The sequence below is a fragment of the Callospermophilus lateralis genome, chromosome 4 (assembly GCF_048772815.1).
Source record: "Callospermophilus lateralis isolate mCalLat2 chromosome 4, mCalLat2.hap1, whole genome shotgun sequence".
Lineage (NCBI taxonomy): Eukaryota > Metazoa > Chordata > Mammalia > Rodentia > Sciuridae > Callospermophilus > Callospermophilus lateralis.
In genome coordinates, this window is record NC_135308.1 from 147,950,392 (window position 1) to 147,967,287 (window position 16,896).

At 38.7% G+C, this 16,896-nt stretch overlaps 1 protein-coding gene across 1 annotated transcript in view; it reads left to right on the top strand.

Moving 5' to 3' along the window:
- Positions 1–16,896, top strand: part of Ano4 (anoctamin 4) — a 210,679-nt gene that overhangs the window by 11,570 nt on the left and 182,213 nt on the right. Inside the window, exon 2 of the mRNA XM_076855420.2 lies at positions 9,407–9,601. Within this exon, the coding sequence (XP_076711535.1) occupies positions 9,407–9,601 (195 nt within the window). The remainder of the gene's footprint in view (positions 1–9,406; positions 9,602–16,896) is intronic.

A 16,896-nucleotide genomic window follows, 5' to 3' on the forward strand; every position in this document is an offset into this window, starting at 1 on the left:
GAAAATGGTGGGGAATGGACTTTAGGTATGTGGGGACCAAAAATATCATCAGGCATAGGGACCATCTCCAGCCCTCCAGTTTACAAATGAGACCCAGTGTAGGGAAATGAAAGACTTGGAAGGCCATTGCTTTCAACTTTAACACTCACTAGTTCTACATCCTAATAAATCAGTATCCAAGTAGCAAAGGCAGTCGATAGCATTGACCGAAGGAATGAATGAAGGAGCATTTTTCTAACTTAAAGCGCATTTTCAACATGTTTGCTGTGGTGCATTCCAAAGTTCGAGTGGACCATAAGGTATTTAACTCTTCCCTTATGAACATATGTATCTCTATTCCAACATTAATATAAAATAATTATTATCATTATAATGTCAGAATTATTAATTAGAATTATGATGCTAAGTACTGTTCATTGAATGTTCACTACATGTCAGGCACCATGTTATGTAAAAATACACACATTTAACCCTCATTGCATATATTTGAGTTGGATATTTAAACTTCCATTTTGCAAAGGAAGAAATAGAGGCTCACATACAACTCAATCATAGCTTACCAAAAATCTTACACCTACTACAGGATGGACCCAGACTATCCCAATATCTATTCAACGTGAAAGCCCATCTATTTACTGTTTTCCTTGTTACAAAAAATCCCAAATGAAACATCTTTATATATAAGTTTTAATGTGTCTGATAATACCTAGAAGGGGAATTAATATTTGTAGACAGAAACTTTTTTTTTTTTTTTGGTACCAGGGATTAAACTCAGGGGTAATTAACCACTGAGCCACATCCCCAGCCCTTTTTATATTTTATTTAGAGATAGCAGTACCTTGTGCTCTGCTTGTTCATCTCTCTATCCTCCCTGGCAGCCACTTTTCTTTTAACTGTCTTAATTTTTTTCCTTTTCTGAATGTCATGAATTGGAATCGTAGAGCATGTATCTATCCTTTCATATTGGCCTATTTTACTTAGTAATATGCATTTAAGATCTGTATATCTTTTCATGGCTCCATAGCTCATTTCTTAGCACTATGTACTGGTCCATGGTCTGGATGTTCCTAGTTTATTTATCCATTTACCAACTACAGGACATCTTGGTTGCTTCCAAATCTAGGCAATTTATGAATCAATTTGCTGGGAACCTTCATGTGCAGATTTTTGTGTGGATACAAGTTTTCAATTCATTTGAGTAAATATTAAAGAGCATTATTGGATCATGTGGTAAGAGTATATTCAGTTGTGTAAGAGACTATCAAATTTTCTTCGAAAGTGGCCGTACCATTTTGTATTCCCATCAGCAATGAATGAACATTCATGACCCATATCCTTGCCAGAATTTGGTATTGCAGTGTTTTTGATTTTCACCTTTTTATTAAGTGTGCAGTGATATCTAAGTCTTGTTTAAATGGCAATTCTTTAATGACATATTAATCATTAAAAAATTTTATTTTTAAAAATTTACTGGTGTTTAATTGACAAAAAATGTATTAATTTATTGTCTACATGCAATGTTTTAAAATGTGTTGACATTGTGAAATGGCTAAATTAAGCTAATTAATTCCTCAGATATTTGTTGTATTTGTGGTGAAAACACTTAAAATCTATTCTCTTCATGATTTTCAATAATATGTTCATTTGTTAGTAACTGTCATCATTGTGCTGTTCAATAGCTCTCCAGAATTTATTTCTCTGTCTGTCTCAAGTTTTGTATACTTTGATTCTTCTCCCAACCCCTCTACCTCCCCCTACCCATTGGTAACTCCATTCTGTTCTCTGCTTCTATGAATTCAAAATTTTTAATTCCTCATTATACCTGAGATCATGTGGTATCTGTCTTTCTATGCTTGGCTTATTTCACCTAACATGATGTCCTTTAGGTTCATCTGTATTGTCACAAGTGACAGAATTTCCTTCTTTTTAAAGGCAGAATAATATTCCTTTGTGTGTATGCCACATTTTTGTTATCCATTCATCTGTGGATGGACACTTAGGTTGATTCCACATCTTGGCTAATGTGAATAATGCTGTAGTCCATATGGGAGTGAGGATATTTCTTCTATACGCCAATTGTTTTCTTTGGACACATACTGCATCATTTTAAAAAGAGTTTTAAATCACTCTTCATAAAAAAAAAAAAAAGAAAAAGAAAAGAAACATGGGCAGTTTTTAACTGTGAATGTGCTTGTAGGGATAAAGAATAGAGTAGGAAATGCTGACCTGATCCAGGTCCTTTTGATTTACCACTTCCCTTAGCCGGATCATGATCACTAAGTTCGAAACCATGGAGCAGCATGGTTTCTCCTACTGTGAAATACAGAGAAGTCACTGCAGGACAGAGAGAAGGCCTGGATTGGAGATAATAACCTACTCTGCCACGGTGGACTCTGGAATCTGAGTCCTTCTAGTAGAATTATGTAGCAGGAGAAGAAAAGGAGACTTTAATTCAGTCTGAGCAGCAGGAGAGCAAGAAGTTACAAAAAAGGGTGTAAAGAATCCAGAGGTAGATTTTAAGGAGGGAAAGCACCAGGAACCTACGTATAGCACTCTATTTGAATTCAAGCAAGTCTGGTTGAACATTTGTACAGGCTCTTATCCTCTCTGAGACTATAAATTCTTCATCTTAACATTGAGCCAAAAGTTAAATCTGGGTACTTTATGTCTAGTCCTTAGCATTTTGGCCTTTTTTCAAAGTGCTTAAATGCCAAGTTAATGTGGCTTTAAACATACAACTGTCACAAAATTACAAATGACAGTGTCTTGGCAGGAAGTTCTTCCTGGTTTTGATGTGTTGGTGCTGCCAGATTTGTGTAACATGCTGATGCCAATCTGTCAAAAAGCCTGGTACAATATAAGAAAAACAGAAGGAGGCACGACATCCCAAGGACCAGGTGTGATGCAGGGTGTTGGGGCCGCAGTTAATCCTCTCATCAGGCTACTGATAAGTAGTCCTCTACCTCAGGCCTTCAGGTTTCAAGAACATTTCTACCTCCCTTTATGGATTACATCTCAGACCACTTCCTGGAATGCACCTGGACTCAGGTGTAATTCTGATGATGCTCAAAGCTCCTCAGAACCTGTCTGCCCTGGGCCCACCTGAGCTCACCTCACTGAGGTGGTACAAATTCTAACTTTAATGGGAACATGCCTAAGCTAATGTCACACCACATGTTCCCTTTTCTGTGCATTCCTATGTGTTCAAGGTTTTTCCTCCTGGGATCCCATTTTGTGAACCTTTTGTAAAGGATTTTTTTTAAATATACAAATAAGAGGGGATATTAGGAAAGTTACAGAAAATTTGGGAAAGTAAATTCAGGTCTGAGAGTAACCAAGAACAATTCTACCTCTCTTCTGTCCAGAGTGCAGGGCAGGTGAATGAAGTATTCTGTCTGCTCTCTACTTTGTAGTTTAAGAGAAAGCTAGAAATAAATGTTCCCTTCTGCAGATTATTATCTTCCTAATTAGGTAAAATGTTATATTTTGCTCATAGTGGTGACATTTAAAATGTAGTTGTCCCATGATTTGCAAAGTAATTTACCTAAGGAAATGACAAGGACAATGATGTGATACATAGACACTATTGCTGCAAGTTATAAAACATTGACAGAACTGCAGATATACCCATGGCAGGCAGCTCTTCTGAATCATAGGAATGACATTTAGATGAAAGAAAATCATTGTCACATAAGCAGGCTTCCACCGCGCAGTGCCGTCAGGAGTGGTGCCCCTTGGAAGTGGACCAGAGAGAAACGGCACTTAAGAATTCAGTTTTATTGAGAGAGAAAAAAAAATCCTACATTTTAGAAAGAGTTTTTGAGAGTAAGAAAACTATATGAGGACCTTAAAGGAAATATGAGCTTTGGTGTGATTTTTTTAAAAATCAATATTAAGCAGCTCTTTGTTTCTATGGACTTCACTGAATTTCTCAGAAAAATCAGGCCTAGTAGGAAAGGTGAGCTTGAAGTTTAGGAGACAGAGAAAAGCAGGAGGAATGACTTGGGCAGCTGGTCACACAGGGGTTTCAGAGGCACAGAGTGTACAAGATCTCTTGGGGACCTCAGAGATCCCCGCAGACATATAGGATGTAGAGAACAGATGGCCAGAGTCAAAGTCTGGGAAATGCCCACTGTGGTAAGCTGATAAAACATATGTCCATGTGCTAATCCCTGAAATTTGTGAGCATGACCTTATTTGGGAAAAGCCTCTTTGCATATGGGATTAGGGTAAGAATTTTGAGATGAGGAGATTATCCTGGATTATTTGGGTGGTCCCTAAATGTCATCACAAATGTCCTTATGAGAGAGAGGCAGAGAGAGACTAGACACAAAGGGTAGAAGATGATGTGACACCAGAGACAGATTAAAGTGATGTGGGGCCACATGGCAAGGAACCCATGAAGTGCTGGCACCCATGAGAAGCTGAAGAAGGCAAAAAAAGAAAGAAAGAAAAAAAAGAAACATATTCTCCTCCAAAGCTTCTAGAAGAAATGTATCCCTGATAATTAATACCTTGGTTTCAAATGTCTGACCTCTAGAACTGTGAGATAATAATTTGTGATTTTATTAACCCATCAGTGTTGTGGTAATTTGTTATAGCAACGTAGGAAACTATAGCCCCCCAGTCAAGAAAGTTTAAAGAAGTAAAAGGTAGCCCAAAATTGTGTCATGAAAAACTGAGGAAGAGTTTTAAACAGATGAGCAGAGGCAACAGTGTTAAATGTCAGAGCATGAGGATAATGAAGAGGGAGGAACAGCCATTGATATGATAGATGATGATGGCAGCTAACTGGAACTGAGCACCTGCTGTATGCCAGACACTGCCATAGCACTTGAGAGGCATTTACTCAATCAACCTCACAACAACCCTGTCAGGGATGAACTCAGTTATCCCAACTGAACAGGTATGAAAAAAATCAGCACAAGGTAACATAATAAGCGGCGTGATTAAGATTTGCACGCAGAATCTCTGACTATAGAACCCACATTTTTGACCACCATACGTGTGTCTCTCTCCTTGTTCCTAAAGATGTGTGTTTTCCAAGGTTCTGACCTTAGTCCTTTTATCAGGGTAGGTGATAGCCCTCAGGAGGAAGAGGTGTCTTCATAAAAATAATTTGAGAGGGAAGGAGTTAAAGTTTAGGTCACCTGGGCTCCATCTTCTCAGCTGAATGGGAAAGGAAGCTTTCTGTCAATGCTGAGGGAGGCAGCCAATTTTCAGGCCTCAGGAGTTTGGGAAAGATGGTGAGGGAATAATGAAGAAGGAAGCATAAATTTGAAACTTGTTGCTCAGATAAACACGCTTGGCATCATCTCCTTGCATTACGTCCAAGGAGTCTTTGCAACTCATAAAGTGCAGGGGAAGAAGGGATAGAGAGAGGATCAGCATCTCACATCTGCTGTATGGGAAGTGTTTTGCTCAGAGCTGAGGGGGGAAGAAGGGAAATATAAAATTTGATCCTTACTGGTAGAGACTCTTAAACTAGTAGGATCAACGGGCCATGTGTACACCAGGAGGTGAATAAGAGTTCAGAGTAGTTGCATAATGAGAGAAAATGGCAAGATGAAAGCCTGGAATGTTGCCTGGAATAGCAGAGGAACTGGAAGGGCTTCAAGGAAGGGCCAGTGCAAGCTGGTTTGTAACGATGAAGGTTTTTGATTCAAGAGCTAAGAAGACATTTCGGCATGGATGATGACAAGAAAAATTTTAAGGAGGAAAAATTTATTTGGGGGCTCATGGTTTCATGGGCTCAGTCTGTTGATGGCCAAGTCCATTCCTCAAGACCTGAGGTGAGGCAGAACATCATGGCAGAAGAGTGTGTTGGAGGAAAGTGGCTGAGGACATTGCACCAAGACGCAGAAAGACTAAATTCAGCTCCTCAAATGTATACCCCAAAGGCACACCCCCAGTGACTCCCCTCCCCCAGCCACCCCCCACCAGCCTACAGTGTCCACTCAGGTAATCCCTGTCGGGGGCTTACTTCACTGACTAGGCTTCTACAACCCCATCAGTTCACCTCTAAGCCTTCGGGCATTATCTCACACGTGAGCTTTTGATATCTAAACCCTAACAGAGTGTCAGAATTCTGCACCTTCTATTCCCTGCCTGAGTAATTCTCCAAGTTATCCAGAACCACTGCAGACCTAAACGATTTATCCCTGTATTAGTATTCAGTTTGTCAGATTACATGGTGTAGGGTTCAGATGCCAGTGAATCAGTCTCTGTAGGACCTTGGGCCAGTAACCCTTGAGTCTCAGGTTTCTCATTTGTAAAATGCAGATATTAATGCTCTGTTTTTTTATGGTTGTGATAAGACATTGATGGGATGATGATCAATATTAAGCACAGTGTCTGGCATTTAATAGAAAAGCAATGTCAACATTTTTTTTTCCTGAAGTAATTAAGAACAAATTGGATGGTGCCATTTATTGGCTAACAATTCATTTCTAGACATGTGACTTCTGAATCTTCTACAAATCTTAACCTCCTCAGATGTCTCTGGTGTACTATCTATTCATTTATACATCTCTCTGTCTCCCCTGGACTTAGCTCCCATAGGAGGAAAACTCTGATGGGCCAGGCCCTTTGTCTGCACCTCTGAGGACTCTTGATTCTTAGAGAATGGAATGGGTTTTCTCAGGCATTAGGGGTTCTTCCCAAATTCCTGTGTAACAGACCCACTTTCCTCATATCCAGCCTCTTCAGGTGATATTCATTAACTGTTCTTTATTTTTGACATTTCCCCCATAAAACACATTATTATATTTTCTAACATAGGATTCAACATTTCTAAGTAGCTATGTCGTTTATTTCCATGGTGTAATATTTATTGTCTGATGTCATTTTGTGCTTCCTTGAAGGGAGTTACCCAAGAGTTTAGAAGTGCCAGACTGAGTCATGATCCCATTCCAATCTTCCACAAGTGGGTCAAGAAGCAGCATTTTGGGGACAGTGGTTTATTTCATAGTTGCAGGCTGAGACTGTGTGTATCATCTGATGTTGATTTCAAATGTCTCTTCCATTCCCTTCATCTGTCACATGTGAGTTCATCTGGATTATTCTGGAGTCTTGATGTATTTACAGATGTTCAGGCTGCACATAAGTGGAAATGTGGAAATAATAATAAATGTGTCGTGGAGCAGGGTAAAGAGTGGAAGAAAACCAGGTTGATACTGAGGTCTCAGTCATACCCACAGAGAGAGACATTTAGGTTTAGAAGGTCCACACAGTCTGGGCATTGGTGAGAAAGCCTGCCAGACCGTCTCCCAACCTGGTTGAGTCTTCCAAAACTGAGGCTCAAGCTCACAGCATCATGGGCTTAGCAACCAGATCTTGGGGACCGACTCCCAGTAAGCAATTCATGAGGAGGTAAATGTGAAAAAGCCCAGGACAGCAGTTGGTTAGCTCACACTGAGAACCCTGCCTGCTGGTAGGCAGTGATGCTGGTGTGATTACTTTCTTCCTGTACGAGGAGCCAAGTCCCATTCCGTATGTCGTCTGGCAGACTCTGTCAGAATGAGGACAGTTAGTGATAAAGAAGAGTAGCATCATACATTAGGGCTGACTGGCTGTGCAATTCGAATTCTTAAAGTTCAAGACTGCTTTTTGGACCGGCACTGCACATATTTGTCTCTATTGCACTGTTTTAATGTTTCCTTTGCTAGCCAACCCTATTCTAATTTGAATTTTCCTTTCTTAAGGTTCATTAGAACTTATAAATTGACCCCAGGGGGCGGGAGAATTTAAAGTGACTCTTCATATCTTTGGCATGACCAATGATTGATAGTTTTGCAGTTTATCTGTGAGTGCAGGTTTATTATTACCTCTATTACTGGGATTTTAGTAGACTTCTCACAGTGGCCTCCAAGTACTAATAATCTATAAATGTATTGTTTTCTCTTACCAGGCCTCAGTCTCCTTATCTGTAAAAGGCATCAACTCTAAATACTAAAATAACTTCCAACTCTAAATTTATACTTTCATATTTCAAAAGATTCTTTTTGGGATGGGTACTGAGGATTGAACGCAGGGGTACTCAACCACTGAGCCACATCCCCAGTCCTATTTTGTATTTTATTTAGAGATAGGGTCTCACTGAGTTGCTTAGTGCCTCGCCCTTACTGAGGCTGGCTTTGAACTCGAGATCCTCCTGTCTTAGCTTCCCGAGCCACTGGGATACAGTTGTGCTGCACCCAGCCCGGCTCAAAAGATTCTAATAAAAAATTCTGCAATTTGGTGAAGCTTAGCTTTCCTCTGTCAGATAACATGATTCCTGATAAGTCCCACTGCCTTGATGGCATTATAAGACTAATACTCTCAACAGAGTTAGATTCTGCCATCTATGAGTTTGAATTCTAGTTCTGTCCTCACAGAGTTTCTTTGGATAAATCCTGTCACCTTTCATATTTTACTGGGGATTCTAAAATGATTTTATAATTTTCTTTCCCATCAGCATTTATTAACAGGAAATTTTCTATAGTGAATAACTTTCTTTCAGCAACTCTTTGTGTCTTTTGAAATATTGTGGGTAAAGGGAAGGCAGGATACATGCTTACTTTTTCCCTTTTATTGATTTTCTGAGAAGTGAATTGGTATTTTAGCAAACACCAATGGCAATCAGTGAGCATTTTAAAAAATATATCTTTTGAGCTCAGAACTTTTTTGACCAGTTGATATATATCAGTGGATATAATCCACTTTGATGAAATTGATGTAAGTCAATATGATCAATATATGCTTTTGATGAGATTGACATGATATCTAATATTGGCTTTAGACTACTCCAACAATGAAAAAGCAGACCAACAACAAAGGGAGAGGGATAGATGGAGCAAAAATGGAAAAGTCTTGGTATTTGTTGCAGGGGATAGGTGCATGGGTTTCATAATACTATTATTTTACTTTCGGTCTGTCTGAAATTCTCTTGAATAAAATATTTCTAAAAATTCACATAATTCTAGATTATCGGAGGTGTAAATGTTGATGACTCTGACTATCCGTGCATTCCATAGAGAATGTTCCTTGACTTGTACTGAAATTCCAGTCACTTCAGAAACAGTTCCTAAGCCCCATAGCCCCTGACAACAGCATGCCAAATATGTGCATATTTTCCTAGGACTTTGAAAATAATTTTGATAAAAGTTTACTGTTTGATTTTATTGAACATACATTCCTAAAAGTCTTGCTGTGATTACTAAGGACATCCATTTTTGAATGAAGCAATGTTTAGTAAATAATGTTATATGAAAATCTACTGATATTACAATTCTAGTATCACTAGCATTTCTTAGGAATTTGAAACATACTGGCTTATGCTCTCTGGTATTCACACAAGAACATAACCTGACATTTTAGTCATTCGGAACTGACTTCTTTAGTCTAATGGTGCTATTTCTTGTTCCAGGTTTAAGTTTATCTATTCATGGGGCTGAAAAGCGTTTGCAAATCCATCAACGGCGAAGTGTGGCAAGCCGTCCAGGGTCACGTCGTCGCCTGCCCGTGGTCAGGCATTCCTCACTCCCACCAGGCAGAAGGTCAATAAAAATGGAGGCAAGCTCTTCTGGAATCACTAATGGAAAAACCAAAGTTTTCCATGCAGGTAATGCATGGGGAAGTTCAACAGGGACCCATTTTTATAGCAACCTGACACAGCCTTCATTACATTCATTATGCTATACGTCCAATTAAGCTTATTTTTTTTCCCAGAAGTCTTGTTTCATACTCTCTCTCTCTCTCTTCACTTCAGACAGTGGTAAATTGCCACCAAGACCAATAACAGGAGAAGGATATATCAGAAGAGGTTAAGAATTCATTCACCTACAGTGGTAGAATCTAAATGAAAATCAGACAGATAAACTCCTGCTCAGTTTATAAAAACTTGTATACTAAAATAGAGATTTGGCCCTTTTCCTGATAATTTACTCTAAAATAGCTCAGAAAAAAAAATTCAATCTAAAAGTACCCACTTAGAATCCCAAGTTATCTGGATTGTCTTGCTACATCCTCCTGAGGTCAGGGGAGAAGACTAGAGTCATTCTATTAGGTTTCATGGCCTCTGGGATGCACTTGTCGTCTCTTAAAAATGTTAAAAACAATTCTACATTAAAGCACGTGATTCCAACTAAAAGGTTGTATGTGTTTGTTTGGGGGAGAAGCTCATTTAAATATTCATTCATTCATTCATTCATTCAACAAATACTTATTGAGTAGGCTAGCCATTGTTTTGGATGATGAAGAAACATCATTTAAAAGGTAATGTTCCTGGAAGGTGATATTGTGGGCATGTTGAATTACAAGGGAATTTAGGTATCATTCAGAATAACTCACCCAATCTTAATTATTTTCTGTAATGTCCTAGCAGGTGGTGACCCAATCTAAGCATCTTCATTTGACACTGTGTCCTTTTTTCTCTTCTGCCACTTTCCCCTCCTCCCTTATAAACAAAACTTTGGGCAGAATAATCTACTTTCCAGTCACCCTTCAGCCAATCCAATCTAGTTTCCAGTTCTTCCTCTCCACTGTGGCCATTCTTGAGGCCCTTAGTGACCTCCTTTTATCACAAGTGGTAGATGCTTGCCACACCCTTCTGATGCTGTAGACCTGGTTGGACCACATACTTCTTCCCAGAACACTGTTCCCTATGCTTTGTAACAGACTTTTGACTTCTCCTCTTCTCCCACGTGTCGCTTTGCTGTTTTCCCAATGTCTAGTATCTCTCTCTTCCTCTTGCCTCCTGTCCCAGTTCATCCTCTATAGCAAATCCTAAAAGTGTCATCTCTCTCCCTGATCGTTGTATGCACCTTGCTTGTCCTATTGTTGGTAGGGTCAAATCCAAGTGGCTTAGCATGTTAAAAGGAAATGCACTTTTCATCCTTCAATTTTGCACCTGATTCTGCCTTAAATTTTATTACCCTGTTGTATCTATTAGGATTCAACTGGAAAAACATAAGTGGTGTACTAGAGACTGATTGTAGGAAATTGGCTTTTGTCATATTGGGACTGAGCAGGCACGTTTGACTTCTGTAGGGCAGGCCATCTGGAAGGGCGGGCTGTAACGCTCATGCACAGAGACAGCTGCTGTCCTCAGGTGGAACCCCTTCAGGGAGGCCTTAGTTCTGTGTTTAAGGCCTTTCAACAGATTGGATCAATCCTCCCTAAACTATAACTAGTTAGGGAATGGGGGATTCTAGCCATGCCACGGAAGCACATCAGACAGACCATCACATCTGTTCATATTGATGGGCTTTCAGTTCTTTAAATATGTGGTGGGGTTTTATGCCTCCCAACCTCTGCTCATGCCGCTCTTTCTAGGATTCCCTGGTTTTGCTCCATTATCTTTTCTCATTTTTAATACTACCTGTCTGTCTTCTGCAAGGTCTTCAAGGCCAGTTTGGATTGTTCATCTTTGTACTCCCAATAAATATTTATAGGGTAGAACCAAACGGAACTCCATCAGCGGTTTTTTAGAGCTTACGATAGCTTTTTAATTGCTCTGCCTGCCTGCCTTTTAATGAGTACTTGAGATACATCAGAGAACAGACAAAAATTCCTGCCCTAGGAGAGATCACTTACTAGATGGGAGAAAGAATAAATCAACATAATAAATAGATAAACTATACAATATATAATCAATATTATAGTTGTATACAACTATCCTTTAGTTGTAATTACTGTATATAGTTACATATTAACTATATATAACATAATAAATATGTAGTGTTTATGATGAGGGCATTATGGATTAAAGAATAAGTAGAGGAATCTGGTAGTGGAGAGTGGGCATGTTATAATTTTATCAGGTGGGCAGGGTAGGTCACATTGTGGAGATGTACAAAGAATAGAAGTGGCTGAGGACCATGATGTTTGGGCAACTGAATTCCCTAGGGTAGGAGTCAATCTGCCAGTTTGAAGAAGCATATGGAGATCAATGAACCTAGAATGTAGTCATCAAGGAGGAAAAACTCTGCTCAATGAAGTCATAGGGACCAGATGTAGCAGGCCATTGTAAGTACTTTAAACTTACAGTGGGAAATGTTTAAAATGGGAGATGTTAGAAGGTTTTGAGAATAAGAGTCTTATGACCTGAAATATTTTAATGAAATCACTTCAGTTGTTTGAGGATACACTATGGGGTTGTGGGGAGAGGACAAAAAGAGGAAGGTCAAATAGGAAACCTCCAAAATCATCTAGTTGAGAGATGATAGTAGTTCTGACTTAGAGTAGAAGATATGATGGTGATAATTTAAATTCTGGATATATTTAAAAATTGGATCAACATAATTCTCCAATAGATTATAAGTGGGGTAAGGGAAAAAAAGGGTTAATGATGACTCAAAAAGTTTTTGGTATGAATAAATTGGCTTGCTATTATCTGAGATTAGGAAGGCTGCAGGGGAAGAATATTTGTCTGGTTTGAGGGCAAAGGTAAGGCTGAGATCAGAATTTGGATCATGGATATTTTGTTCAAGAAGTGGCAAGATCAGTGGGTGGGAGGATAAACATGTCTGGAGTTGAGAGATTAATCTACAAAGGAGATTTAAAATTGACAGCTGTGTCATATACATGACATTCAAAGTCATTGTATAGAAAGAGATGACTAAATGAAGAAATACAATTGGTCCCTCATTTTGGTAAGTTTTGCATCTCTGTATTTAATCAAGTGCATATCAAAATTATTTGGAAAATACTTTTATATATGCAGAACATGAACAGACTTTTTCTCTTATCATTATTCTCTGAACAATACATAAAGCATGTACATCTTATTAGGTATTGCAAGTGAAAGGGATGTGAAAAACTGAGAGATAGGCGAGCAAGAAATGAAAGACAGAGACCAGGCAGAGATATACATGAGAATTTATTTGTCAGAGCTGACAAATAAAGGCACATTTCTCCATAGATGTAGAGAGGCAAAACAGGCTTGGGATTTGGGACTTTTATGGGGCAGGCTCAGGGATTAGATCTGTGCAGGGGGCAGTGAAAGGTTGGGTTGGTATGAGGGAGTGGTGAGCCTTTCTCAAAAACACCCTTGGGTGGGAAAGCATAATTTTTCTTAAAATGGCAGCTGTCACTTAAGATGGCTGTCCAAATGCTAAGCAAGGACCTTATAGAAAGTATTATAGGATGATTTAAAATATACAGGAGGATGGGACTGGTTACATGCAATACTATACCATTTTATATAATGGACTTGAATATCATGGATTTTTGACACCCATGGGGTGTCCAGGAACCAATCCCCTATGAATACTGAGAGATAAGTGTATAGACAGAAAGGGTAAAGGATAAAGGACTAAGACCTGGGGTACTCTAACACAGTAATAAATGGTCATAGAGGATATAAACCACCAGTAAGGAAGGCCAAGCAAAATGCAGCAATAATGATTAGAAACGTCATGTCCTAGAAGCTAAAAAAGCTTATACAAGAGAGAAGAGTGATTTTCTAGGCTACAAGCTGAAAGTCAAGTTAAGTTGAGGACTGAGAATTGGCCATTGATTTTAGTAAAGTGAAAGTTAATGGTGATTTGGATAAGAGCAGTTTTGGTGACGTGGTGGAGATGAAGCCATGATTGAAGTGGGTTTAAGAGAGAATGAAGGCAACAAATAGATGCTGTGGATATAGACAACATTTTTTTTTCTATGAAGGACAGTAAAGGAACAAGGAAGCTACTAGGGAGCAAAAGTGAGGCAGATAGAGTTTCTTTTCAAAATAGCAAACCTCCAGTAGAGAATGTATGATATTAAAGAGAGGTGAGAATTTGTGAGGCGGCGTCCATGGCAGGATGGGAATTATGCACAGTAAGGTCATAGATAGCATCTTTGATGATAGTAGCTAACAGGTGGGAAGATGGAATAGATGGGTTTTGGCAGGTATGATGGGGGTATGAGAAAATTTTTTCCCATTGTGTAAGTTTTATCTTTAATATGGTCGCAAGGAAGATCACCACTGCGAATGAGAATGAAGCCAGAGATGAAATCAAACATGAACGGAAGGGAGTGACCACAGTGATTGATTATATGACTTAAGCCTGAGGAAGAGGGAAGTAAAGACATGAAGGAAGAGAAGAATGCTGAAAAGTTGGTAGGATCAGTTGGATGGAGGTCTTAGAGGGGCCCAAAGGGTGTTCAAGTTAGGGTAATGAAAGAAAGAGCTGGAAAAGTAAGAATAGATAGATGGTCAATCAGTGAGTCAAATAGCACTGATATTGCAGAGGTGGGTAGTGTTTCTGGGAAAGACAAGGTTTAGACCAGAGTTTAAAGTAAGAGACTGTACTAGGGCATGGGGTAAAGTTATTGAGACTGAGAGGCAAGAGTATGGGAAAGATCGTTTATACATGCTGTCAACCCTTCTTATCCATGGATTCTATTCTGCATTTGTGGATTCAACCCAATGTGTATCAAAAATATTCGGAAAAAAAATAGTTTCTGTATTGAATGTGTACAGACATTTTTCTTGTGATTTGTGATTTTTCTCAAAACAATATCACTTGCATCACATTAGGTGATATAAGTAATATAGAGATGATTTAAATTATACTGGAGGCTGTGTGGAGGTTAAATGCAAGGGTGTATGTAAGGGACTTGGGCATCTGCAGGATTTGTCATCAGTGGAGGATCTTAGAACCAATCTACCATGGTTACTGAGGGATAGTTTTAAATTGAAATGGTCAGGAATTGGTCAGGTAGTTTTGGGAAGAATGATGAGCCAGGTTAACTGCATCAAGGAATAAGAGAATGTAACCTGGGAGTTAGCTGGTGAGTGCAGAGATGAAGAATAGAAGGCGACACAATAAAACAATGTAAGATTCAAGGCTGGGGGTGTTTAGGGAAAAGGGAAGGATCATGGTCAAAGGTAGCCTTGAGACTCAAGGAAGATACCTGCTCCTCCTTCTAATCCAACTGGTGCCAGGTCTGTGGGGAAAAAAAATAGAAAGAAAGAACCACTGGGTCATAGTGGCCTCTAGGAAAATCTAGGTTTTTATCAGATCCAGATGAAGGGAGCAATCTGAGAAGAGGTTGATGATAGACAAGAATTCTGGAGGGCTTAGTAGAAGAGTTTGGGTGTTATCTTACTGCCTTTGCTGGCTCTCTCCATTTAATTTTTCCAAACCACCTCAAAGTCCCATCCTGGAGAAGATGATTAACCTTAGCTCTCCTTTTACAAATCTTTAGGGTTATCCAGAAGAAAGTGCTGCCTTGGGAACCCATTTTTCAAGTCCTCTATAATTTAACCTCTCCCTACTTTTCTGAACTTTTCTCCTTTGATATTCCCATTACCCACTTTTCCATCACTTTTCACAATTTCTCTATTAGGCTTTTGCTCCTTCATTTCTCAGCCATTTCTTGAGCACTTTTATTTTAGAGTGCTCTTCCCCAATAAATCTCTAGCTCTTTCATTGCTTAATATGTCATTCAAATTTCTCTTCCTCCAAGAGATCTTTTAAGAGCTCACTGGTTGTAATTGATGTCTCACTTCACCATGCTTCCACAGAACTTGGAAGCCTGATAAAAGTTCACCTGATTTAGAGTGTCACACTTCTGGAAGGCAGAAATTATACTGGATTAATCTTTGTATCCTCTATCACTCCTAACTAACCCCATGCACTGTTCAGAGTAGGTTCTTAATAAATGATTATTTGTTTCTTGTCAAAATCTATTCTACCTGCCAGATATGGGTTTGCACTCTGAAATCATACAGACTAAACCTAATTTTACTTTCATGTAGTCCTTCAGCTGTTTAAAAACTCATCCTGAATTATTTTCCAACTGAAACATTTCCTGGTTTCTTTACTGCGTTGTTAAATGACATGATATTCAAATTCTTCACCATCTTACCCATTCTGCTCCTGGAAACAGTCTTATTTCATTAGACTTTGAAAATACAGTGCTTGGACTTGAATGGAATATTCTGTTATAAGCTGACCCTGACAGAGTAGAATCAGTCTGTTCTTTCCTTTAATTGACAATCTTTTCTATTAGTATAATAAAAATGGAAGAAATGTTATTTAGATACTCCCTAATGGTGTAATATCAACATGGGATAATTTAACAAGTCTTAAGTTCTTTGCCCTTACTTTAAGAACACATCACTACATTTATCTATTTATCATGGTGTCGCAGGTTACTAAAACCTACATACATTGACTGTTGGTTGAAAATATAAGTAAAGCCAACCCTTTAGTACAGAATAATATTTAAGAAAAATTACATTTAAAAATTACAATTAGAAACCATTTTTTAAAAAGTATATTTAAAGATCATTTTATTCTGGCAAGGTAGCATGTGATTTCAGTTCCATCCTCTTTTTTCTTAGTATATTTGCACTAATGCATCATAGTTCTTGGTGGAAGATTATAAAAGAGCTCTCAAACTGAGTTTCTCACTTATATAGTGAGTCATAGATTTTAGAAGTACACAGGTGTGTTAGTCATCTTGAGGCCTTTTAAGTCATCCATCTACTCTTCACAAAGTTAATGATTTCAGTTCCCAAAGCACTGTCTAAAAGCCCACTCGGAATGGTAGCTTAGGGCCAAAAGAAAGAGCCCACGACTGCTGTAGACTCTTCATGTCATCATCCTGGATGATTTCACTTCCTTTGTCTCTGCCCCGCCTCCTGAAATTTACAAACATTTCTGAATGCCTACTTTGTACTAACAAATACTTATTTGAAAGACACCTTCCTTAGAACTGGAATGGTACCAAACTCAGGGAGCTCAGAGTCATGTTTAAGAGACGGTCAAGGTTCTTTGTTATAAAAACAAAAACCAAACCAATTATTTAATTCAAGCAAAGAAGGAATTTAAATTTGGAGAATGAGGAAAACTTAGGAAACTAGCTTTAAAAAAGGAACCAAAGCCAAAAAATGAGTTATCTGATTAGCTGGAGTAAATGAAC